Source organism: Euprymna scolopes, chromosome 26, assembly GCF_053919585.1.
Source record: "Euprymna scolopes isolate OS-2025 chromosome 26, ASM5391958v1, whole genome shotgun sequence".
Lineage (NCBI taxonomy): Eukaryota > Metazoa > Mollusca > Cephalopoda > Sepiida > Sepiolidae > Euprymna > Euprymna scolopes.
The window spans coordinates 107223511-107251484 of record NC_136507.1 but is presented as its reverse complement, the minus strand read 5'-3'; the positions used below and the strand labels follow the sequence as shown (position 1 = coordinate 107251484).

The window sequence follows — 27974 nt, the reverse complement described above, 5'->3', positions numbered from 1 at the left end:
ATAAGTAAAAGGAAATTAAAAGAAAAATAATTAAAACAACTTTCATTTTTACTTTTGTAGAATAAATGCATGAAAAAGAATCCATGAAAACTAATTCAAACAAGTTTTATTTTGAAGTGAAATTTTTTTTTGAATTTTTTTAATATTTTTAAAATATTTTTTTTTAATTTTTTAAAATGGAAAATAATTTATGTAGAATAAATGCACGAAATGCAACAAAGAATTTCGTCAAATTTATTTCTGTCCACTCAGTTCGTTTCATTTTGCTCGATTTTGGTTTTTGATCACAAGGTCAAGGCTGCTACTTTCTCTACGGAAATTGCAGATGGCAGCTTTGAGTGTTTACACATTTTAATTGTGCATTTCTCAAGTTTATAAATTTTTTACTTGAAATGACTTCTCCTGTAATGATGTTTAAGAAACATCTTTAATGCATATGCAGGCTTATTTTCTCATATCACCCACAAACCCTATTTAGTGACATTACCTTAAAAGGTACAAAACTAAATTCAAAAAAATTTTAAATACACGAGGTACAAAGAGGAATACAAAAATGATACAAAAATATTAACAGGGAGTTACATAATTGTTGGGGAAAAATTCCAACAATCTATACGTGAGATGAAGATGCTAGTATGTGAGTCATTGAGTTCTTTTGCGACTTGCCTCCCCACGTTGATGGGAGATGAATAATGTTCTGGTGCCTTTTAGGTGTTCCTCTGTATCTTGTACTGTTGGAACTATTAATGTGAATTGGAAATCAAAAACATCAGGACTTTCGAGGTATCAGAAGCGGAAAAATATGTGATTAATTTCCAATGCCAAAAACGATTCTTTTCTTTTTTTTTTCTTTTTTTCTTTTCTTTTTTTTTATTTAAAAATTAATTTTCCATTATGATACTAATGCTAACTATTTATTGATTTTAAACAACCAGTAAAACTAAAATCTACAGATCACCCACCACGCAAGTGTATTTTTACGTTTGCATGGGCATTGCATGGGTTTTACGGTTATCAGGAAAACAAAACAATAACAACTCTATAAGTAAATATTTAAAGAATCAGAATCGGAAATTGTATTGGAATTGGGGAGGGGAAAATATTGGAATCGTCCTGTCACTATTGTCAACCTTAAAAAGATATGAAAATAACAGAATTGAAAAGAATAATTTCTTTTGAAAGAATCCTGATTGGTTGAATTCTCATGAGTCACATGACCTAAAGAATATTTGTACATAATTTGCAAATCTTTCAGCTTTAGTAATACACTCATTCATTGTTCACAATGTAATAGACAAGTTTGGACAAAGTCATTTCTAATCTTTAACGCGACAAGGAATTTCTGGTCCATTTTATTGAAAAATAGTTGTACCTACTCAAGAGTTGCTCGGAAGTCGTTTGAATTTTATTTTTAGTTCATTCATTGAACCCCTCCCCACTTGATTTCTTGTAAGAAAATATTTACATTTTTAGATGGAGACATACGTCAACAAACAAATATGTTATTTTGACAAAATTAGGTTTGCGTATAAACCAGCATGTTCCATCGAAGATCAGACAAGGGAGGATGGGGTCTGGTAGTCTCCCTCCTTCTGCAGCCTTGGACTCTGCTATTGGCCAGCATTTGGTTGACAACCCGTGCTGTGCCGATAGATATAAAATAGAATGGTTTGAGGTGCTACATAGAGCAGACTCCAGAAACCATTTAAAGATTTTGGAGTCTGTCTCTATTGCGGTGCGGAAACCTTCTTTGTGTCGGCAGAAAGAAACATCTAACACATTGTTTCTCTTTGGGGAACTGTGAATCTTTTCTTCCGTTTTTTTTTTTTTTTTTTTTGCCAATATTTTAATCGTTTTTAAACGTTAATAAACTTTATTTTAGTTTCCCCATAATTTTTGGCACATTCAATAGTTCCCCATCAGAACTCTTTACTTTCGACATAGTATTATTATTTTACGCTATCGATTTTCTCCTGATGAGATGATAGCTGAAAGAGCTCTCGAGAGACTTCCGCCCATTATATTTAGATATATATATTTCTTTTGATAAAAACTTTTCTTCATTTCTTGATCTTACCAAACGACTCCATTTCACTCTGGAATTACCATTTTCGGTTTGTTTTTGATTTTTATTCATTTTTATAAACATTTTACGGCCCTTTCGGTGGGGCATTAGAATACGCCAACTGCCACCCTGCAGAGGATAAAAGTCCCTCAATGGGGGTCCTGGATATGACCAGCTTGTGGGCTTTGGGGAGTGTGGAGCCACCCTTTAATTACCATTGCTCCCAGGTCCACTCTGACCCGGGGTGGTAGTACCTGTTAGGGTCCCAACTATGGGTTAAATAGAAACCGACGTGAAAACAACAAATATATTCTATAAAAACAATTTTTCTTCAAAATTTTTGGATTCGGCATTAAATAACCCGAAAAGGGTTGATATGCCGTAAAACAACCAACCAACCAACCAACATAAACATTTTACAAATATTTTTTTTTTTTTTACATTTATGACCACCGCCATATAATGCAGCTTCATACAATGCTAAAACCAGCAAATTTTTAGCTTATTTCTTCCTTCTGAGGAGGAGAATTTTGTATTCTTTGAAATCCTGTGGAATAAGGATTTTGAATTATCTTTGAGGTATTTTGTTACAAATTCCTGATGAACTGCCCCCTTAAGTAGACACTTTATTAAATCTCCACACTAACGTACTGTACTTACAATAACCCTTATCCCTGAGTGGCTTCCGGGCCTTGATAAGTGGTAACCACCTTGCAAAAAAAAAAAAATAAATAAATTTTACATGTAAATTTTAATTTATAGTTTTCATTTATGCTTCGTGTGTGTGTGTGTGTGTGTGTGTGTGTGTGTACCCAGATATGAAAACCTCTGGATTTGATGGAGGGAGACTAAAACTTGCTATGGTTTCAAATGATCTGAAATAACAGCAAGAAGAGACTTGATTCCAAATATTTCTCAAATATTATATCTTCCCTATATTACATTTTTTTTTAATTACATTTTCACCCCAAACAAGGCACATTGCCACTCTGGTGTAGGAGGCTACTATCAGGGGCAGCAACTACTGGGGCACTATGTAGGGATCTGGGCAGCAAGATGTAGGTTCATGTTGCACTTGAACTTCTGCATGTCAGTACAGTTAGGGAAGCAGGAACCTGGAATAGAATTCCAGAGTCTAGCGGTTCTGGGGAAGAAACTACTGGAGTAGAAAGATCTTTTACATCTAGGGATCTCTACTGTGTGGGGGTGGGATTTAGCTGCCTGTCGGGTTTATCGAGGGTGTCTACATCGTGAGGGCATAAGTGTCTGCAGTTCGTCAGAGCATTCACCATTAAAATACTTGTAGAACAAGCAGAGGGATGCAACGTTTCGTCGATGGGACAGAGGCTGAAGCTTAGATGCCAGTTCAGGGCCTATCAGATTAGCGACTTTTTTTAACCTTGTCTAGGAGCGAGAGACTAGTAGCAGATGCACCAGCCCAAATGTGACAACAATACTCCATACATGGGCGAATGGTGGCCTTATAGAGGTACAGGATACTTTCAGGTGTCAGTAGTTTTCTAGCACAGTAGAGAGAGCCTACCTTTTTCGCAGCGGCCCTGGCAATGTTTTCAATATAATTGTTCCAACTTATGTTTCCTGTGAACGTTAGGCCAAGCAGTTTGAAAGATGTACTCTCAGACAGGGAGTCACTGGCCATTGCTATTGGTGGCAGAGAAGGTTTCTTGTAATTATTGAAGGAAACCATTTTAGTCTTGGCAGCATTGAATGTGATCATCCATTTATGTCCCCATTCCACTACAGATTCGAGGTCAAATGAAGAAATGATTTGCATCGATTTTAAATGGTACACTTATTTATCGTAAATTGAACTCCTTAATAAGAAAAAATTATATATATACTTTTTTATAAGTCAAATTTCTGAGAGACGATTTTAAGGTTATTTTTGGGTGGTTGACTTCTACATAGGTAATGTTTTGGAAATGTGGTTAAAGAATGACTCGCTGCTCTATCTTAACACAGAAAATGCAATTTTGTTTGTGCACTCTGTATATACTGATAATCCTTGTAATTAATAGCACTCCTTCCAAACCCCACTGCAGTGTATTTGCCAGTATGTAAGCACATGCAGTTTTTCAGTGTGAGGTTTAATAATAATTGGAATAGCTCTCACAATGTTCACTCTCTAGATGTGGCTATAGGCCTAAGTTTGATATGATATATTCCGTGATTATTAGACGTTTTTTTTAGGAGATTAGAAAGTGTAGTGTTTACAATATGTCGTTCTCCCCTAAGTTCAACAAGTTTTAACAATTTAATGACAGCTATTTAATGAAACCGTTTACTGGCACTTAACACATGCACTCACGTTATTACAGTATGATACGGCTTGTGCAATGTATACGTTATTATGTTATGTGAAATAAATTATGTCTAAAAACAGTAACAGCGTGTCATTGATCAGAATGTCTGATTAGCCACATTTTTGTTTGTTGCATGTAAGTGTGCAGTGGGTTGGTTCTATATATGAAAATCGGGACGAAGTAAAGAATAGATACCCCGTAGCAGACGACGACGCCTGGCGGTGCCAGGCGCACATTTCAACCAACACCGGTGATTCGACCTTGACATTGGCACAAGCACATGACGTCGGTTGTTTTTAAACACGTCAAATAGCAAACATGCTCGAATATTCGCCAGCAATTTTTAAAAAAAATATATTTAGAAAACTTTTGAAGATTTAAAAGAAAAAGTATATATTTACAAAACGTTTTTTTTTAAGTAAGTAACAAAACGAACGTATTTAAATAAAAGATATTTTAATAAATGGGTGTCTCTTTCGGATTTTTGCGACCAAGATTGATTTTTATGTACCGTGTTTTGTGGGGGTGGGGTTCTGTGTGCGTTTTTAAGACAATTAAATATTTATTTAATTATTCTTTAAAATATTAACTTCAACGACAATTATATTTTTCAAATAATATTTTGAAATATTAAATTTTTACGAATATTCGCGAGCAAGATTTTTTTTTTAAATAAAAGATATTTAAATAAATGGGTGTCTTTCTGAGTGCGTTTTTTTTAAATAAAAATAAAAATTATAAAAAGATTTCTATCTTGTGATACTAAAAATAAAAGTTATAAAACGATATGTGAACAAAATAATATATTTTTTTTTATCTCGATTGTTTATACTTGTGATTTTATTATGCATAAAAACTTGCCTCGGCCTAAAAGGATTTCTCCTTCACTGACCACCGACATGCATCGCACTGTAAATAAATATTGAATTGTATTAAAAACGTACAAAAAAAAATGGCCAAAACTGTATAGAATGAACCTTTTTTATAAGTTTTATTCAAACAGTCTTTATTTGAACTTAATGGACTGTTGTTTTTTTGTTTTTATTTATAAACTGTTTTATTCTTTTTATCAAACAAAAATAGAACTTTTATAATGAAATATATATATTATGGACTGTTTTTCAAACATCGAAATTTTAAAATTAAAGTTTTATTTAAAACAAAAAAAAGACGAGGTGTTTTTTTCTTTTCGAGATATTTTTTTTCACCATTTATTACTTTGAAATTTTATTCAACAATGAAATGATAAAAAAACAAACTTTTCGTTAAATATATTTTTAAAAAATTGTTATAAAATATCTATAAAGTCTATTTTTATGTCTGTAAAAGTTTGTTGAAAGTTCAAATAAACTTTATAATTTAATTGAAAAAAAAACAAAAAACACCTCGTCTTTTTTTTTTTTTTAAATAAAGCTAACTTTAATTTTAAAATTTCGAAGCAGTCCATAATATATATGTCATTGTAAAAGTTCTATTTTTGTTTGATAAAAAGAATAAAATAGTTATTAAAAAGTTCTGTAAATATATTAAACACGCACTCAGAAAGACACCCATTTATTGAAATGTCTTTTATTTTTAAAAAAATCTTGCTCGCGAATATTCGTAAAAATGTAATATTTAAAAATATTATTTTGAAAATATAGTAATTGTCGCTGAAGTTAATGTTTTAAAGAATAAATATTGAATTGTCTCAAAAACGCACACAGAACCCCCCCCCCCACAAAACACGGTACATAAAAAATCAATCTTGGTCGCAAAAATCCGAAACAGAAAGAGACACCCGTTTATTTAAATATCTTTTATTTAAATAAGCTCGTTTTGTTACTTATTTTAAAAAAATGTTTTGTAAATATATACTTTTTCTTTTAAATCTTCAAAGGTTTTGTAAATATATTTAAAAAAAAAATGCTGGTGAATATTCGAGCATGTTTGCTATTTGATGTGTTTAAAAACAACCGACGCCATGTGTTTCTGCCAATGTCAAGGTCGAATCACCGGTGTTAGTTGAAATGTGCGCTTGTCATCACCAGGCGGCGGCATCTGCTACGGGGTATCTATTCTTTACTTCGTCCGAAAATCGAATAGATCACACGTGTGTAAATGCACATATTATTGCCCGTGGATGCCGAAATACAGTTTATAATATGTCTTACAAAAAAATACCAAAAACGAAATTATCTGTGCAAGAAAGAGCCATGAGATGGACCATTTAATTTGTCAAGAATCAACAGTTGATTTATACACAAGTAATACCTAAAATGACGCAAGTTTTGTATTTAAAATGCACATCGACTTATACATAATCATATACAGTATGTATTACAAGAAATAATTTGCCCAGGGGACTAATTCACAAAAAAAAAAATTAAATAAATGATAATGTCGTTCATTAAATTTCACCTGTTATTGTTTACAATATTACATCAGCTGATATTTTGGCTTGACGATGAATCCCCTGGAAAAGTCACTTTTGATTAATATTTAGTTTTTAAAATATGCAAATGAAGAAATGATTTGCGGCAATTTTAAATGGTACCTCTTTTTTTTTATTGTAACTGGAACTCATTAATAAGAAAAAATTAAAATAAAATAGTGAGGTACACCTGAGCTTAAACACGGGATCATTGAATCTGTAGTCGAATGCTCTACCACTATCTCCAGATGACAAGAAACTCCTTTTTCTTTCTTTTTTTTGTTTCAAGAAGAAATGATTTGTTGAGATTATATTATTTCCATTGGCCGGTGTAATGTAAAATATTCCCTGGTATAAATTTTTCTCTTTCATCTCTAAGAAAGATAGACTTTTTTTAAGATCAAATTTTTTTGATTTTCAACATTTATCAGATGAATTTCTGTACAAAACATATCTAAGAACACTGCCAGACATATAAATTACTTTTGTGTCAAATTTTCAAAAGATAGGTTCCGAAATGGCTGAGCCTATGAGGAAGGAACTTACACACACAGTGACTTTTCTATAAGAACTAGCCTGGCAGCCTGGCATTGCCCAGGTGTTTGGAAGTGTGTGTTGAGCAAAAAAAAGAAAAAGTGGTAGTAGGCAGGCAGGCTCGAAACCGTACTGCAAAGAAGGAAAAGAATGTGAGAAAAAATGTGATGTCTTTGCCAACTGGAAGTGCCAAAGGTTTAAATTAAGGCTAGTTAATTGAAAAGAGGGGATGACTTTTGAAAATATCGGCAAAAAAAGCGACCCTTCCTTATAGAAAAGTGCCCAGTTGAGGGTAGAGGAATTAATGTTTTTAGCCAATTTTTTTTATATTTGTCGTCCAAAGGGTCGAGCTTCAAAACAATACCGATCTTATGAAAATCCGTCGCCTCTGTCAAAAGTTTTAGGCAGACATACATACATACATACATACATACATTCAAACAGACAGGTGAGACTAATAACTGTGCCAAGTTTCGTTGCTCTACTTCTATAGGAAGTGGGTCAGGGGCATTACTTTTTGCACGCCCCTCGTATCATTTACAAATGCTGATCACATAGCTAAGTAGAACTACCAACAATAATGAACGTAATATAGAATGAGACATGTATTCACTGAGCATTTCTTATCTCATCAAGGATAAACATTTTTTGTGAAAGATTTTAATGATTTCATTTGTTTCCGTTTTTCAATTCGATGTGATCAGACATGTTTGAAAGTAATTCATGATAAACACGTTCTCTTTTGTTATTCAAAATCTCTGATTTATTTCACCCATTAACTACTTTTCCAATGAAAAGACAGCGGGTGTGGGGAACGGGGGGGGGGGACTGGATCTCGCATGGAAAAATTCATGTTGCATGATTTTTGAAGCACAAATGAACCAGATTACTTGACTTTAAATTTTAATTTAAGTCTAAAATTATTTTCTATTCACAAATTTCAAATTTTTACTCTTGTATTGGATTATTCGAATCCTTCGAACTGCTGTTCCTGAGTGTTATTTACACAACGTTTAGCCTCTGTCATCGGGTGTATCTTGTTGAATTCAGGAATCTTTCCGCCAAGACCTGTGGTGTAACAGATAAAATATTAAATAAAAATTCAGTTCTAAGTTACACTTTTTCTGAATGTTAAAGGTTCAATCCTCAGTGCAGGCGATACTAATAATACAATTGACAATTACTTAAAACTTCTACTGAGCAGGAGATGATGGCTGAATGGTTAATGATACAGATTTAAAACATGGGTGTGTCAGGTTCAAATTCAGCTTGTTCCACAAAAACACTTTTATCTAATTCATAAATGACCTTGTGTCTAACCTTCTGAAGAGGAAGTAAATAAATACTTAAGACTCCTACCCATCATGGCTGAAAGAACAAGAACATACTACCCTCATGGATTAAATAAAGGGTTTCATTTGAAATTTTGTGCAGATTCCCGAGTTTGACAGTCAGAGCTCACATTGGTCAAAACGTTGTGCGAGTAACTCTCAAGATGAGATCAGTAGTCCAAAGAATCCAAATGATTAATCCCCATCTCAAAAATTATGAAACATAATATGATGTTCGTTACTAACTGTAACTGCCCAGTGTTGGCCGTGAGTTTTTTGGGTTTTTTTTTACTTTCATTTTTGTTTTGCTTTTCTTTTTTAATTATTCATTTTTTTGTTTTGTTTTTTAATAGACTTTTGAAAGCTAGATTTAATTATTACTGTGTCATGTGACCATTAAATTGTTAACCGAACCAAATTGTTATAAACTATAACTAATTATTGTTATGTACGGCATAATTGCGTTGACACACCAGTTCTCGTTAGATCACCGAAATTAAGCAACGTTGAGCTGGGTCAATACCAGATGGGGGACAAATTGAAGAATACCAGGTGCTGTATGTAGGAGGATGTTGACACCTTCCTGCAAGAATTGCAAAAACCTAACGTCATCATCTCCCCTAATGGGGATATACATGCTACTGGGGACCACTTGTGAATTTCATACTCCCATGGAATTTCCTCCTTTGAAGGAAGCCAGTTAAACCTGCATAAGGTTAGTGCCATTCATTCAATTGGTGTTATCGTAGAAGTCTGAATATACCATCAATGCTTTTTTTTTTTTTTTTTTACAAAGGCATCACCACATTATCAAGGCCCAGAGGCCACTCAAGGATAAGGGTTAAAGAGTGCACAGTAGAAGTTGGTCAATATAGTAATCATTAGTAATGAAAATTTGGTAAATTTAATAACTTATATGGAACGGCTCATCAAGAACTTATTTACCTTAGACTTGAACACAACCATATTGTAGTCAGCCGGAAAGCAGGAAAACGGAAGACAATTCCACAGGCGTGCAGTTCTAAGAAAGAAGCTTTGTTCATGGAATCTATGTTTAGGTTTAGGCACAGATAAAGAGTGGGGGAAATTATTGATAGTGTTTACAGCTAGACGAGTGTTTCTTGTGAAAGTTTGGCGAGGGGGGACCATAGATTGAAGCTCAGTTGAACACTTTCCATGAAAATAACGATACATCAGAGACAAACTCGCAACATCTCTTCTGTTTGGCATGCCTTAAGGATCTTTTGTGCACTTGACAATTTTCCTGGTCTTCATCAATGATCTTCCAAATCATATTATAAAATCATTTGTTCATATCTATGCAGACGATACAACTGTCTATGGCAGCACTTCAAGAAGCATTGGTCATCAAGCTCTTGCTGATTCCCTTACTTCTGACCTAAAGTACGTGGTTTATTACTTTTAATTTCTCTAAAATCAATCTTTTCTCCTTTCACCACTAATGCTTAGATCCTTGTGGAGTTGGAAGTTTTGACAACCGAGTGTTGACTTGTGGAGTTGGGAGGTTTGACAACCAAGTGATAAATTGTGGGGTCGTGGAGTTTGACAACAAAGTGTCGATTTGTGGAGTTTTGACTACAAAACGCCGATTTGTGGAGTTTTGACAACGTCTAGCTGTGAAAAATTTCCCCCACTCTATATCTGTGCCTAAATCAAAACGCGGATTCCATGAACAAAGCTTCTTTCTTAGAACTGCACGCCTGTGGAACTCTGTTCCGTCTGCCTGCTTCCCTCCGGACTACAACTTGGATGTCTTCAAGTCTAATGTTAACAAATTCCTAATGAACCGCCCCCTTAAGTAAACACTCCATCAAATCTCCACACTAACGTAATGTACTTGCAATAACCCTTATCCCTGAGTGGCTTCCGGGCCTTGATAAGTGGTGATCACTGTGTAAAAAAAAAAACAAAAAAACAAAGCGCCGAGTTGTGGAGTTTTGACTACAAAGCGCCGAGTTGTGAAGTTGGAAGTGTGTTGAATTTACCCAAGAAATTGTTAGTTTTACCATAGTTTAAATGCATGGTTTTCTCCTTGAAGAATCCCCGTTTTGATAAGCTGTTTCGACTGACATTCACTCCAGATCTGAAGTGGAAGACTTACATAAGATCTGTTAAGATTTCTGGAAAAATCTTTTCATCATTCTATCGCTCCAGAAACTATCTAATGCTTGATGCAATCCTTTACCTTTCAGATATGTCCTAAAACGAGTGGAAGTGGAAGCCTCCGTTCAGTCTTAAAAAACAATGGATACCCTCTGTAAGGGCAGCTGCATGTGTAATTATGAAGCAAAGGTTGTGTAATCTCCAACCACACCTGAATTCGCACTGCTTTAGTCCAGTGACCATGAGAAGTCCAGGACGACTGAAAACAATGCTGAGATAAGCGGAGAGCACATACAACACCTAGAATTCCCAAGTAGTTACCCATTTTAGTACTGACCAGGCTCAACATTGCTTAACTTTGGTGATCTAACAGAACAAATGTGTCAACACAATAAGATGGAGTAATACTACCATATATAAGGAGTGCTACTCGTACTACCATATATAGGAAGTGCTACTAGCCTTAACAGAGTACAAAATGGATTTTGAAATCTAGTGGACATTTAAATTAAAGGTATATGTTTCCTCATAACTTTTTGTCAAGTTGGAATTTGATTTCAGTTTGAAACCGTTTCATTTATTGGTCACGGCTGCAGTTGATGGGTTACTTCTTGGGTTTGTCTTAGTTTATGTAAACTAAGTTTTGCTTTAACAAACGTGTTTAGAGGTCTACGTAAATATAGGTCACATTTGTTCTTGACTGGGGAATAAAAAAAAAGTATACGGTCAAGTGCTTTTTTCGACTGCTGTATTATTTGCATTATTTTCAAATACAAGTCTCATCTTGGTCGTCATTATATTCACAACCTTTTCACTAACCTTTGACTTTAAAGTGCATCTTCTTAAAAATGTTAACTTTTTATTTGAACTTGGGAATCATTGTTACACTCAGGACCTATCCAGAATTTAGAATTTGATATGTTCCTGCAAGAAGAAAATAGTTTATTGCTAATCACCTGAGGAACCCTTACTAGGGAATGCCAACGAGGCTGCCCAGACATTTTTTTTTTTCTTTTTTTGCAGGCCAGAGTGATATTCTTCTAGGGCACTGGCTCTTCAAATTCCACTTTCCCTAATCCTTGTGTCGTATGATTCCGTCATAGGGGATACAAATAATGACCGGGCACTGGCCGACAATGACAGATTAAACTTAGAATTCAAAAGTTTTCAAATAAAACTTTGCATTCAATTCCTGCTGCTCCAATGGAATTCCGAGTTTCAATTTGTTTTTTAAGGCTCGACTAAGATGCAATAAAGCAAATCACAGATTTCTTGGAGAAATGTCACAACTGGAAGTATATCATTATTTAATAAAAGAAGATAAAAGTGTTACATGTAATGCAAGCAACGAAATCATAGACCTTGTCTCCCCTTTCTCTCTCCCCTTGCTCCCTCATCTGCTGACCTCCACATTAAACTTGATTTTGGTGTGTAATGTATTGGGAGAATACTGATTATTCTTCTTCTCGCCTGTCCTCAAAAGAATTCACTTATCAAGCTCAGACTTGTCATCAACCTACACAATGCCAATACGCATTCTTGTGTCACTCTCTCTCTCTTTTTTGCTCTTTCTCTCTCTTTTGCTCTTTCTCTCACATTATCTCATATTTTGCTTCTCATCCATCTTTATTTATCCACACTTTTGTTGCACACAAACTAGTTAGCACCTCTAACCCAAACCCTAACCTCTAACCCAAACTCTAACCTCTAACCCAAACCCTAACCTCTAACCCAAACTCTAACCTCTAAACCAAACCCTAACCTCTAAACCAAACCCTAACCTCTAAACCAAACCCTAACCTCTAAACCAAACCCTAACCTCTAACCCAAACCCTAACCTCTAACCCAAACCCTAACCTCTAACCCAAACCATAACCTCTAAGCCAAACCCTAACCTCTAAACCTATCTGTAATTCTATTATTTCTACTACAGTCAGTGCTTACAAGTACCACAAAAAATGAAGTTGCTCCCAACTTTCTTTCTATAAAACTTGCAAGGCAACTTAGGAGAAATTGCCTGTTTCCCACCTGACTACAACTTGGACATTTTCAAGTCCAGCATAAACAAATTCCTGATTAATCGCCCCCTTAAGTAAGATGCTTTATCAAATCTCCAATACCAACTATTACTACGATATTATCCCATTGATTATTGTACACAAAATAACCCTTATCCCTGAGTGGCTTATGGGCCTTGATAAGTGGTGATCCCCATGTAAAAAAAAATTTAAAAAAAAAAAAAAGAGATATTCAGGTATTCATCATAAAATGCCCCCGCCCCTCTCTGCACCTCCAAAAAAAAATCTGATTCTGTTGTAGGTTTATTTTTTGTCTGAAATTTTTCTTACCAAAAGCAAAAAAAAATGTACAAATTTAAGGGTCTGCCCATTTTAATTTTTATTTTTAACCAGGACAACAGTGGCATGCACTATGTTGTTGAAAACAGTTTCCGAAACAAACATCCAAGATCCAAGACTTCATCTCAGTTATGGAACAGGAGTAAAAGCCCCACTCATGGTCCATGGATCCCACCACCTGGTAAAACTTCAAAAGGAACCAAGATATCACAGGTAAAAACCAGTCACGCTAAAATCCTCCAGGTCACGCATGCTACAAAGTCAAGTTTAATGTGAGGCATTTCTGGATTATTAGTCAGAAATTATTTATACTGAAAATTAAACTGAAAATAAACATGACTATGCATTTGGTCCCCGAAAATTGAACAAGAGCAGATAACTCAACATGTTCTCTCCAGATTATCTGACCCTGCGTTATTTTCTGGAAAAGATGTGTAGTCATGTTTATTTTTAGTTTAATTTTTCCGATATTATAAATAGCTCATATTTGTTATTGCTTTTGGTGATGAAGATGGGCTAAATCATGATTTTAAGATAATTGGAGATAATGTCAAAATCCATTTCATGATAATTTCCAGCTATTAATAAAGAGATTACTTCTGCATACAAATTCTTATCTTCCGCTTGAACCTGTCATGTACTAAGAACATATTTCACATACTAAGAAGTTGGGGTTATGTTGTGGTTTTGGAATGGCCTGGCTAATTGGAAAGAACAGAAAGATGTCTTCTCATAAACTATGATCTTAATTAACACAGTAGTTCTTTTTTTAATTAGTTTGTACAATTTTTAATGTAAGTAGTTTTTTCCTTTTTGTCTTCATTCACTTTCTTCCTCTCATTTTTTTTCTGCCTCTCTTTTTCTCTCTCTCTCCCCACTTTATCCTTTCATTTTTCCTCACTCATCCCCTCTTTCTCTTTCCTTTTTTCTTTCCCGTTCTCTGTTTTTCCTCTCCTTTTTTTGTTTTTCTTTTCTTTTCTCTATTTTTCTGTTTTTTTTTTTTTTTACTTGGAAGTCACCATTAATCAAGGCCTGAAAGCAACTCAAGGATAAGGGTCAATGAGATTCTCACTTCTCTCCCTTTTTTTCCACACTTCTTTCTCCTTTTCTTCTTCCTCTCTTTCAATTTCTGCTCCTAATCTCTCTCACTCTCTTTCCATTTTCTTTCTCTCTTCTACCTTTTCTTTCCATTTTTTTTAAATAAACCGCTTTCTTTTTTTTTTTTTAAACTTAATTCATTTTTTCTTAATTCTACAATGTCTTTCAATTTATCTTGTTAAACTATTTCTTGATAAAATAGTTTTTATTTTATTTCCAAATTTTCAAATATATTTTTGACTTTCCTAAGAATTTCTTAAAATCTTAGTTAATTTTTTTCCAATAAAATATCTCACACATCTGACAAATTCTTACAAATAAAATCTTTAATTCCCAAACCATCCAAATTCAAAGACAAGTGATTCCAAATTTTCTTTGCCATTTTCCATTTGATTACTATTAATCTGATTTATTTCTGTGCTTCATTCAGGATGAATGCAAAAATCGATCGCTAGAAGAATCTGAAGACTACGCCAAAGTACAAACACAGATCCGTAATTATAAGAAACGAATTGATGATTTAATCTTTGAAGTCGAAACCCTAAAAAATGAGGTACTTTGGTTTTTGTTTTTTTTTTTATCTTTGGATCTTGAAACTGTTCACATTGGGTCGGTTGGCCACAACATTTCTTTGTAAAATCCATATTTCTCTTTTCATTTAAATTGTATCAATTTTCTTTTTTAAATTAAAAAGCTTAAAAATGATCTTACAAATAAAATGTGTAATTTTTTTTTTACTGCAAAATATTGCAAATTTGGGACTGATTTGGGGCTCCATGCATTAGAAAAATTCCACCCCAACATTGTTTATTTATTAAAACATGTTATATTTTTAACAACAACATTGCAAACATTAAATTTTCAGAAGTTAAAAAGCAAATTTAAAAACAAAATCAAATGATTTATTTATTATTGAAGGTACTTAGCTCTCTCCCATTGCAAGAACTAAGACACCAGAGTCGAAAAGTGGGATTGAGTTCTAGATATATCTAAGGCTTTTGACAGGGTATGGCATGGAGGTCTTCTCAGGAAAATCAGATGATACAGTATCACTGGAAGAATACTTAACATAATTAAATCCTTAGATAAGAGAAAAATCCAGGTTGTCCTCGATGGTCGTACATCTAAACAATATGATATAAATGCGACAGTGCTTCAGGGGTCTATCCTTGAACCCCTATTATTCCTAATATTCATAAATGACCTCTTTGACAAAATTGTCTGTGAGATGGGTATATATGCTGATGACACCACGCTCTATAACAGACAGGACAAGAAAACAAATGAACACATATCTAAGGAAATGGCAGAAACACTAGAGGACGACCTCCAATCTGTAGTGGAATGGGGACAAAAATGGATGGTCACATTCAATTCTGCCAAGACTAAACTTGTTTCCTTCAATAACTACAAGAAATCTTCTCTACCACCAATAGCAATGGCCAAAGACTTTTTATCTGGAAGTACATCTTTTAAACTCCTCGGCCTAACATTCACAGGAAACAGAAGTTGGAACAATTACATTGAGAGCATTGTCAGGACCGCTGCGAAGAAGGTACGTTCTCTCTGCCATGCTAGAAAGCTACTAACCCCCGAAAGTATCTTGTATATAAGGCCACCATTCGTCCATGTATGGAGTATTGTTGTCATATTTGGGCTGGTGCATCTGCTACTAGTCTCTCACTCCTAGACAAGATTCAAAAGAGAGTCACCAACTTGATAGGTCCTGAACTGTCATCTAAGCTTCAGCTTCTGTCCCATCAACGAAATGTAGCATCCCTCTGCCTTTTCTACAAGTATTTTAATGGTGAATGCTCCGACAAACTGCATGTAAGAGAGCCTTCTACTTCAGTAGTTTCTTCCCCAGAACTGCTAGACTTTGGAATTCCCTTCTGGATTCCTGCTTCCCCAACTGTACTGGCATGCAGAAATCTTGAACCGACATCTTGTTGCCCAACTCCCCACATAGCTTATGTCCCTGATAGTAGCCCCTACATCAAATTGGCAATGTGCCTTGTTTGGGGTGAAAATGTAATTAAAAAAAAAGCTGGCAGAGCCTCCCAAGGGGAGGCACTCAGACCTGCAAAACGTGCTTGGATAGCCCCATTTGCATTCTTCAGTAAGGATTTCTCAAGTGATTAGCAATAAACTAACCCCTTCTCAAAGAGAAAAGATAAAGCCTGGGGCGGTGGACCTCCTAGAACTGCACAGAATTAGCATTACTTTACTCCGCAATCAATAGGGACAGATTCATTACACGAATGCTTTAATCTCTGTTGATTTTGGAGGCCAAGGATAAAAATCCATAGCCACTGTGCAAGCATTATTTATTATTGAAAATTAGACAAAAAATCTCAAACAAATTCTGTTTCAGATTTCCAATTCTCTAATTCCTGAATTCTAGATAAAAGAAGAATGTCCCACTTTTGAAGTCAAATTTTTAAAGTTTATTCATTGTAGTCCTCTCCTACCTTTCATATAATCTTATTTCCATGCTGACAAATAAATTTGTCTGTTTGTTTTTAAAAGAATTTTCCAATCTTTTATTTGAGGCGGAATTGCAGAAATCCTCTAACGTGATTGAGAAAGAAGATGCCGTGTTGGAGACGACGAAACGCCTGGTGAATGAACAAGAGAGACAGATTAGCAACATGCGTGGAGAACTTAACGCCTCAACCATGGAGAATCGGAACTTACGAAGGAACCTTAACCAATTGCACGAAGAGGCTGAAGATAAACGGTAAAAGAAATTCAAAATTCATCTGCAGAAAAATTATTTTTAGGGAGACAATCTAATCGAGGCACTTCTTCCCATTCTGACAGTCTGGCTGTTCGCAGACAAATCCTTCTAGTTCTAACACTATTTTCTGAGGATTCTTGCTAGTCGTAGACTCCACTCATGTATAATGTTTTGTTGGTTAGAGAACCAATCAACTACCTCCCCAGTATCTTGCTGCTTACAGACTTCCTATTCCAATGTTTTATTTGAAGAGTCAAACTTCTCTGTCCTGCTAGTTGCAGACTCCAACCCCTCTGATTTCGTTTTAGTTACACGCATCCATGGCCTAGTCCTACCATATCAGGCTGTCTGAAGATACTGGTTTCCTGACCTAAAATGCACCAAATATTAATATTATTGTGTTTTTCAATCATGTTCTGTAAAGTCACCTCTCAAAAAAAAAAAAAACTTTTTTTCTCCACAAAATAAACCAAGCCAACACCATGAATAAATATTTGAAAATATAGAGAATAAAAATGTTTCCCAAAATGACTGGATTCAGGAAAGAAGAAACAGTTTTCCATTTGTTTTTTTTTTTCATAGCTTTGTGACTGCCTGTGAGTGCATATTAGGTCCGCATTGATTCCTGGAAATGTTCCAAATGTTTTGCAACAAATGTAAAAAAATAAATGTAATGGTGTGTTGTTGGTTGGAGGTAGGACAGAGGTCCTGATTCAATCATAGGCAACACCGGGTCTTCCTGCTCGTTTTTAGTAAATTAAAACTTTATTCAACACTCAAAACACAGCATAGAACAATGGTTTGCAGGTGATCAATGTTCTAAGCAAGATGAGGATTCCCGAGTGATGATGCACATTATAAGCATCCACCTCTCTTCCCATCTTATCTCATGGGTCTTCAGGATTAAAAAGGGAATTTTACTTCATTAAAAAATTTTACTTCATTAGAAAATTTTACTTCATTAAAAATCTTTACTTTATTAAAAAATCTTTACTTCATTAAAAATCTTTACTTCATTAAAAATCTTTACTTTATTAAAAAATCTTCATTAAAAATCTTTACTTTATTAAAAATCTTTACTTTATTAAAAAAACTTTACTTTATTAAAAAACTTTACTTTATTAAAAAACTTTACTTTATTAAAAAATCTTTACTTTATTAAAAAAATCTTTACTTTATTAAAAAATCTTTACTTCATTAAAAATCTTTACTTCATTAAAAATCTTTACTTCATTAAAAATCTTTACTTCATTAAAAATCTTTACTTCATTAAAAATCTTTAGTTTATTAAAAAAACTTTACTTTATTAAAAAACTTTACTTCATTAAAAATCTTTATTTTATTAAAAAAAACTTTATTAAAAATCTTTACTTCATTAAAAATGTTTACTTCATTAAAAATGTTTACTTTATTAAAAATCTTTACTTTATTAAAAATCTTTACTTTATTAAAAATCTTTACTTCATTAAAAATCTTTACTTTATTAAAAATCTTTACTTCATTAAAAATCTTTACTTTATTAAAAAACTTTACTTCATTAAAAATCTTTACTTTATTAAAAAACTTTACTTCATTAAAAATCTTTACTTTATTAAAAAAACTTTATTAAAAATCTTTACTTCATTAAAAATCTTTACTTTATTAAAAATCTTTATCATTAAAATCTTTACTTCATTAAAAATCTTTACTTCATTAAAAATCTTTACTTTATTAAAAAAACTTTATTAAAAATTTTTACTTCATTAAAAATCTTTACTTTATTAAAAATCTTTATCATTAAAATTTTTACTTCATTAAAAATCTTTACTTCATTAAAAATCTTTACTTTATTAAAAAAACTTTATTAAAAATTTTTACTTCATTACTTTATTAAAAATCTTTACTTCATTAAAAATCTTTACTTCATTAAAAATCTTTACTTCATTAAAAATCTTTACTTCATTAAAAAAACTTTACTTTATTAAAAAACTTTACTTTATTAAAAAAACTTTACTTTATTAAAAAACTTTACTTCATTAAAAATCTTTACTTTATTAAAAAAACTTTATTAAAAATCTTTACTTCATTAAAAATCTTTACTTTATTAAAAATCTTTACTTCATTAAAAAATCTTTACTTCATTAAAAATCTTTACTTCATAAAAAATCTTTACTTCATTAAAAATCTTTATTTTATTAAAAATCTTTACTTCATTAAAAATCTTTATTTTATTAAAAATCTTTACTTCATTAAAAATCTTTACTTCATTAAAAAACTTTACTTCATTAAAAAACTTTACTTTATTAAAAAACTTTACTTCATTAAAAATCTTTACTTCATTAAAAATCTTTACTTCATTAAAAATCTTTACTTCATTAAAAATCTTTACTTCATTAAAAATCTTTACTTCATTAAAAAACTTTACTTCATTAAAAATCTTTACTTCATAAAAAATCTTTACTTCATTAAAAATCTTTATTTTATTAAAAATCTTTACTTCATTAAAAATCTTTATTTTATTAAAAATCTTTACTTCATTAAAAATCTTTACTTCATTAAAAAACTTTACTTCATTAAAAATCTTTACTTCATTAAAAATCTTTACTTCATAAAAATCTTTACTTCATTAAAAATCTTTATTTTATTAAAAATCTTTACTTCATTAAAAATCTTTACTTCATTAAAAAACTTTACTTCATTAAAAAACTTTACTTTATTAAAAAATCTTTACTTCATTAAAAATCTTTACTTCATTAAAAATCTTTACTTCATTAAAAATCTTTACTTCATAAAAAATCTTTACTTCATTAAAAATCTTTATTTTATTAAAAATCTTTACTTCATTAAAAATCTTTATTTTATTAAAAATCTTTACTTCATTAAAAATCTTTACTTCATTAAAAATCTTTACTTCATTAAAAAAACTTTACTTCATTAAAAAACTTTACTTTATTAAAAAATCTTTACTTCATTAAAAATCTTTGCTTCATAAAAAATCTTTACTTCATAAAAAATCTTTACTTCATAAAAAATCTTTACTTTATTAAAAAACTTTACTTTATTAAAAAACTTTACTTTATTAAAAAACTTTACTTTATTAAAAAACTTTACTTTATTAAAAAACTTTACTTCATTAAAAAACTTTACTTCATTAAAAAACTTTACTTCATTAAAAAACTTGAAAAGTTTGTTTTTGTTTCTTTTACTTTTTTACTTCATTTTCCATCTGACACAGGATTGAATGTGAAGTTCTAAATTCAGAACGAGACAAATTGATGCGTAAATTGGTCGAAGTGGAAATGGACAGCAAAGCTGCAACAAAACAAGTTTCAGAGTTGCATTTTTCCATTCGTAGATTACTCGAGGTAAGTCAGCTTAGTTCATTTCATGTCGTCATGGGGGTGGAGATGAAAGAAACATTAGATTATAAATATTGATTAGAAACATTGATTATAAATATTAATTAAATATTGATTATAAATATTGTTATCCATGTTTCTGAATTTTTTAGATGAGGATTGATAATTCGTATTATTTGAATTATTCAGATTAATATTCTCATCTGTCACTTTTACAACTGAATTTTACCAAGTACTTTATCCATGGGTAAAATTCAGTTGTAAGTGACCTTGTTCTGGAGGTTAGAAATTCAATCCTCAGTGCGGGCAATACTCTGAATACAATTGCGAATTATTTAATACTTCTCCCCAGTCATGTCTGACGGCATGAGAGTATTCTACCTCTGTAGATTAAATAAAGGATTCCATTCAAAATTCTGTGTAAATTTCCGAGTTCGACAAGATACACCTGAAGAAAGTCAGAGATTAAATTAGCCGAAACATGAAAAATTCTCAAGATTAGAACAGTGGTTTGAATAATCCGAATAATACACATTGCAGGGATATATTGCCGACATTTTCTTACGTATAGCATCTGGTATTCCCAAATGATCACCTACTACTGTTTAACTTTGGTGATCTAACAAGAGCAAGTATGTCAATGTGATTATACTGTATCTCTCAATCTGGGAAACCAGGAAATCCAATGAAATCTGCAACATTGTTTATCTTAAGCAATGCATAGATTAATGGACAAAAGAATGTTGCCTTTCATTCTCAAAGAAATGAGGCTTGGGTATTGCCTCAAACTGCAAGGAATGATTCTAACAGTCATTCCTGCTAAAATCTATGACACAATGTAGTTGACCTTAATCTGACCTGAAATTAAGAAAGTCCTTAGATGAAATTAAGATAGCTTTCACAAAAATAAATTTAAAAAATGATAAATAACGATGTTTATTTTTAAAAACCTGGAGCAGTGGGGGAGCGATTGAAGCAAACAAGTAGAACTAATAAAAATATAAGCAGTCTACCATTTTATTTTATTTTTTTATCAGGAAACGAAGCTTCCATCAACAGACACAAACAAATTCACTCGTCAAAAAGATGCTGTTCTAAGCAAACTCTCCGAATTTGAGCTAACTAATCAGACTCTCCGTCGGATGTTGCGGGATCGTCACACAGAAGAGGCTGATATCCAAAGATTAGCGGATCAAAAAGAAATAATAATGAAACAACTGCAGAATGCGGAAAGAGAAAAAGAGGTAAAAACATGTTTCCTTCTTCCAGGTTTTCGTTATACTTCTTCACCCCTCTCATCTATTTGGAAGCGGAGGAGGGGCAGCTAATTGGCCTAATGGATACTATTAGGAGCTCTACAATAATCTATGCTGAGTTCATTTATGCACTGATAATATTGGTAATGCTATCGTGAATAATGAATCCCCGACAAATCCGACAAGCAGCAAAATCCCACCCCTACACAGTAGAGATCCCTAAATGTAAGAAAGCCTTCTATTCTAATAGTTCCTTCCTCAGAACTGATAGACTTTGGAACTCCCTTCCGGGATTCTGCTTTCTCAACTGTACTGATATGCAGAAGTTTAAGTATAATGTGAACAAACATCTTGCTGATCAACTCCCTGCAAATTGTGTCCCAGATAGTAGACCCTACATCAAAGGGGCACTGTATTTTGTTTGGGGTAAAAATGCAATAAAAAATAAAAGAAATAAAAAAAAACTGATGGTTTTTGGCTTTCTTCCATCTTAAAATCTGTATTGAAATGTTGGACAGTCTTCCATGTTTTCTGGGTTTTTTTTTACCCAAATTTGATCTGACATATTGCTAAGTAATCAATTCTTTTAATTTTTTATGTATGTTTCTTTTCCTTTCAGAAATTATCGCTTTCACAACTCGGTAACGATGAAAAGATTCAGCAACTTGAAAATAAACTTGCATCACAAAAAGTGAGCTTCTTTTTTTTTCTTTTTATTGCTTTTTCTGCTTGCAAACAAGACATAACTTGATCCTATCATAATTCCCTTCAATAGGGAGGATGAGTTTATGTTGTGTCATGGTTTTCTTTTCTGTTAGACAGAGTTAAAGATATTTGCCTGCAATTCTTTCCACAGAATAGATCACTGGAACGGGTTTTTATTGAAAGTAAAACCAAAACAATTCTAATTTTGCCTACAATATCCTCAATGGTCATTATGTTATACCGCAGGAGCTTTATTCACTCATGCACCAGAAAGAGGACTATGTAGACACTACATTAAATTTTTTCACCGTCGATTTTGATTGAACTAAAGGAGGGCTGTGTTCTCAATCAGAATTCCTGGATCTTGGAATAGATTACCAAGTGTGATAATAAATGCACTAGCAACGTAACAATTCAAAATAAATTTGGACAAATGTTTGACTACTGTGTCTTCTTTTCTGTGAATTCCAACCACCATTTTCTTACATAAAAATTAAAGCAAATTTTTTATTTTTTTTGCCAAATAAATTGAATTAAAAAAAACAATTCTAATTTTAATTATATTAATTTTCCATTAATAATTATGTGGATATCCATTTTCCTTAAAGATTTGCTTCTGGCTGGATTAAACGTGGGTTGGGAGGAGGGTCTAAGTGCTCAGATTTGTCTGAACCCCTCCTGGTAATATTTCCCCATCAAAATTTACAGAAAAATTTTTAACTTGCAATACTTTCTATATCACATGATTGAACTAACCAATCAGAAACATTTTCCACATATGCGGCCAATAAAGGGTCAAAGCTTTCTAATCATCGCTAAATAATTTAATGCAAACTATATCGACATTGAACTTCATAAGCATATTACTGTTAAAATTTATACCAGTTTAAGTTTACGACATGGCATTCTGTACTGCAGACCACTTCATGATTCACGTCATGTTCACAGTCCATTTCATAGCTGAGCTGAGAAGTACAAGCCAAAACCGATTGAAAAATGTTTAATTTTCAGAGATTTTTTTTTTAATATTTAGAATGACATTCCAAGTTGAGGATTAGTAAATGAATATATTGAAAGATGAATGAAAATATTTTCTTGTAGAAACGGATTAGTATTAAACAAAACGAAGAGGTAATTAAGATGTCTGGTAAAAGATATGACCTTTTTTTTTTCTTTACTAAAATGGGGTCACCGCTTATCAAAGCCCAAAGGCCACTCAAGGATAGTGGTTAATGAATGCCAGTTGGCTGGTGAGACAACACAGTGATGATCAGTAATGGTAGAATTTAGGTAGTGTTTGTTCATTTAAGAAGACGACTCAACAAGAACTTGTTTACATTAGACTTGAAAATGGCCATGTTATAGTCAGCTACTACAGACCCACAGTATTGTGTTTCATAAATGGGCAGTCTTAGCAAAGAAATGTTGATCACAGAATTTACGTTTAGTTTTAGGCACAGATTGAGAGTAAGGGAAATTGTGTCTGCTGCAAATATTCTACATGTGGAGGGAGGGGCAATAGAACGAAGCTCAGTTAAGTACCTGCCATGAAAATAATGATAAAGCAAAAATAGACTTGCTACATCTCTTCTGTGAGGAAGATGAAATAGGGTGGAGAAGTGGGCTTTACCTACTAGATTTCAAAGTCAATTTTGTACCCTGTCAAGGCAAGAAAGGGCACTGTTAGCAGCTCCTCTCCAGATTCATTCATTCATATATATAATTGGCAAAGAATAAACGTACAAGCGATTACCATTTACAAGGGGAAAAAATCAGTGAGAATTTAGGGGGCTATGTACAAAGAGAAAATTATACAAGGGAAAAACCGTGAAGGTCTGACCAGCATTTGTCCAAGGCCGCTTGTGGCCTTGGAGTGTCAGATGGTTAACGATCTCATCAGATAGTTTGTTCCACGGAGATGCCACTCAAACCGAGAATGCTGCTTGGCATCGAAGCCTCCAAAACTGTCGAAGGCAGACCTTTTTGCGTGCCCACGGAGCCCAGGGTCTGGGGCAGGGGTGAAGAACAGATATGGCAACAGTACGACATACATATTTTCAATTTATCTTTCAACCCAAATACTGATATTTTCCTATTAAAAACAATAAGCTATAATTTGATTTATATTTTTCATCTGAAAATGTAACTTTTTTTTTCTCTCTGCATATTTATTCTTGTTAGGATGAATTGACAGCTTTAAGTCGACTGAAAGGATCGTTGGAAAATACGCGTGCCCATTTGCAGAGGCAGCTGAGCAACAAAGAAGCCGATTGTAACCGAATGGCCGTACAAGTTCAGGTGAGAAAAGATTTTTTTTTTTCTCTCTCGATATTTTTTATCTTTTTATTGATCAGAAAATAATGTGATCCTTTTTCTTCGGAAAAATTTTTTTTCTCTCTTGAGGTTTTGTCGTAACGAGTCTGGCAGAATCCAACACCATAGGAATATAAATAAAATCCATATCCGATCATTGATTATGGATTGAGTTTTATTAATATCACAATTTATTAAAGCTAACATATTTTATTAAATAATATCGACAATTGCTGTCCAAATATTTTGATTCTGATCCTGTTTAGTTTTCTTATTTTTGGCAAGAACTGGCTGATGTAACTTCCATAGTCACTTTTTACTAATTTTCCTTATATATATATATATATATATATATATATATAATGGAAATAGTATTCCGACAAAATAGAGAAATAAAAAGGAACAAACCGTATTATGTGTTCATCAACGTTTCGTCTTTATTTCGAGACTTCCTCTGGATGAATGAGATTAAGAAACAAAAAATATCAGTACAAAATATTTTAAAATGTTTCCCGTGCACAGTGTGATGCAGTTCTATTTCAGAAAAACAGAAAAAGACGTTGGAAATTCAAAAAGGAGGGGGGAAGGTTGGCGCTGTTAAAAAGAGGGAAATTTCAGTGACATCATATAGTCGTTAATGTAACTTTAAAAATATGGACGCAGTTAATATTCTTACTGGAAAAAAGATATATCTGTTGAAATTCAAATATAGGTTGTGTAACAGAAATGAAAAGAGTGTTTTTTTATGTAATTTATTGATTGAGATTATGTGTTAATTATTACAGGGGGTGTTTGAATGGTGTGAGAGGTTAACCTGTGTCTAAAGTTAAATAATGTTCTTTTAATAAAAGTTTACTTATTAATGGTGCTAAGTTATAGAAACCTGTACGTTGTTTAATTGTGCTTGAAATTCCGATAAGCGCAGATTCAAGAAATCTCCAGCGCGGTTTATTTGAAATAAATTTAACTACTTTTGCTTGTTTAAAGTCAAAGGTGTGATTATGTTGCAATGAATGAGAGAATAATTCACTTAGAGAATTGCTGTTTTTATATCTCTTTTATGTTCACTGAGCCTTTTTTCCAATTTACGCTGAGTTTCACCAACATATTTATGATGGCAATTATGGCAAGGAATAGTGTATATACCTTAATTGGAAACTGGTTTGTTATGGAGATGTTTCATAGTTTTTAATATTTGTCTTATGGTTAGTGATGTTGTTTGTACGATATGGATTTCTAGTTTGTTTAGTGTGTTATAGATTATTGTATTATTGGTGTGTGTAGGTAAAAGAAGATATCTGTTTATGAGAGAAAGGTCTGGTGTGTATGATTTTTTATTATTATTTATTCTGGAAAATATTTGTGTGGCTTTTCTCTTAGCATTCAATATGAAATATGTCGGATATTGCAAGGTTTTCAAAATGTTTGTGAGGTATTTGAATTCTTCATCCAGATATTCAGGACTTCAAATTCTGAAAGCGTGTATTTTCAGGAAGAAAAATTAAAATGTTGTCAATGTATCTGAAATACTCTGTGTTTGGAGGTAATCTGAATTTGAAAGGACCAGATTCTAGGAATTCTAAGAAAAGGCAAGCTAATACTCCACTAAGAGGGTTACCCATAGGAAGACCAAAATTTTGTTTATAGAAATTGTTATTGAAGTGAAAGTAAGTCATGTTAGTTATAAGTCTAATGATTTTTATAAGAGTGTCGGGAGGAAAAGGTAAGCTAATGTTAGATTTTTTTAAATGTTTAAGGAGTAAATTCAAGCATTTTTTAATGGGGACATTAGTATATAATGATGTTATATCTAAGCTGTGTATAGTTTTGTTTTGTACATTAATGTTTTTTATTTTCTTCACTAAATCTCCGGAGTTCTTTATGTAGGAGGTGCTGATAGTGCCCAGTAGTGGAGTCAAAACGTTGGATATGGCACATGCGAACAGGGATGATAATTGGTTTCTTCTTACGCGCTTTCAGAATTTGCAGTCCTGAATATCTGGACGAAGAATTCAAATACCTCACAAACATTTTGAAAACCTTGCAATATCCGACATATTTCATATTGAATGCTAAGAGAAAAGCCACACAAATATTTTCCAGAATAAATAATAATAAAAAATCATACCCACCAGACCTTTCTCTCATAAACAGACATCTTCTTTTACCTACACACACCAATAATACAATAATCTATAACACACTAAACAAACTAGAAATCCATATCGTACAAACCACATCACTAACCATAAGACAAATATTAAAAACTATGAAACATCTCCATAACAAACCAGTTTCCAATGGCGGTATATACACTATCCCTTGCCATAATTGCCATCATAACTACGTTGGTGAAACTCAGCATAAATTGGAAAAAAGGCTCAGTGAACATAAAAGAGATATAAAAAATAGCAATTCTCTAAGTGCATTATTCTCTCATTCATTGCAGCATAATCACACCTTTGACTTTAAACAGGCAAAAGTAGTTAAATTTATTTCAAATAAACCGTGCCGGAGACTTCTTGAATCTGCGCTTATCGCAATTTCAAGCACAATTAAACAACGTGCAGATTTCTATAACTTAGCACCATTAAGTAAACTTTTATTAAAAGAACATTATTTAACTGTAGACACAGGTTAACCTCTCACACCATTCAAACACCCCCTGTAATAATTAAAACATAATCTCAATCAATAAATTACATAAAAAACACTCATTTCATTTCTGTTACACAACCTATATTTGAATTTAAACAGATATATCTTTTTTCCAGTAAGAATATTAACTGCGTCCATATTTTTAAAGTTACATTAATGACTATATGACGTCACTGAAATTTCCCTCTTTTTAACAGCGCCAACCCTCCCCCCTCCTTTTTGAATTTCCAACGTCTTTTTCCGTTTTTCTGAAATAGAACTGCATCACACTGTGCACGTGAAACATTTTAAAATATTTTGTACTGGTATTTTTTGTTTCTTAATCTCATTCATCCAGAAATAGTCTCAAAATAAAGACGAAACGTTGATGAACACAATACGGTTTGTTCCTTTTTATTTCTCTGTCTCTCTCTCTCTCTCTCTCTCTCTCTATATATATATATATATATATATATCATGAATCCTGTCTACATATTCTCGTTTAACATTACATCAGTTTTTAATTTCCCAAATTAAGTCCTGTCCAAAATGAGAGATAAATGATGAAAATGAAAGAAATATTGAAACATATTTTGTCGATGAGATGGCAATCAGTTGAGGGTTGAAAGAATTCCCCATGTAACATTACAAACTGTGTCTTAGTTCCGTAACGTTACACTAACGCTTGTTTTTCTCTCTTTTCCATTTGAATTTGCTGTCAGTCATGAATCCTCAGTTT

General features: G+C 32.6%; 1 protein-coding gene across 3 annotated transcripts in view; it reads left to right on the top strand.

The window, feature by feature from the left end:
* Window positions 1-27974, top strand: part of LOC145248356 (outer dense fiber protein 2-like) — an 80377-nt gene that overhangs the window by 14198 nt on the left and 38205 nt on the right. For all 3 annotated transcript variants that reach the window (XM_080110277.1, XM_080110276.1, XM_080110275.1), the window contains exons 2-8: window positions 13203-13361; window positions 14677-14799; window positions 16799-16986; window positions 20201-20330; window positions 21362-21568; window positions 22200-22271; window positions 24467-24583. In XM_080110277.1, the coding sequence (XP_079966403.1) occupies window positions 13203-13361; window positions 14677-14799; window positions 16799-16986; window positions 20201-20330; window positions 21362-21568; window positions 22200-22271; window positions 24467-24583 (996 nt within the window). The remainder of the gene's footprint in view (window positions 1-13202; window positions 13362-14676; window positions 14800-16798; window positions 16987-20200; window positions 20331-21361; window positions 21569-22199; window positions 22272-24466; window positions 24584-27974) is intronic.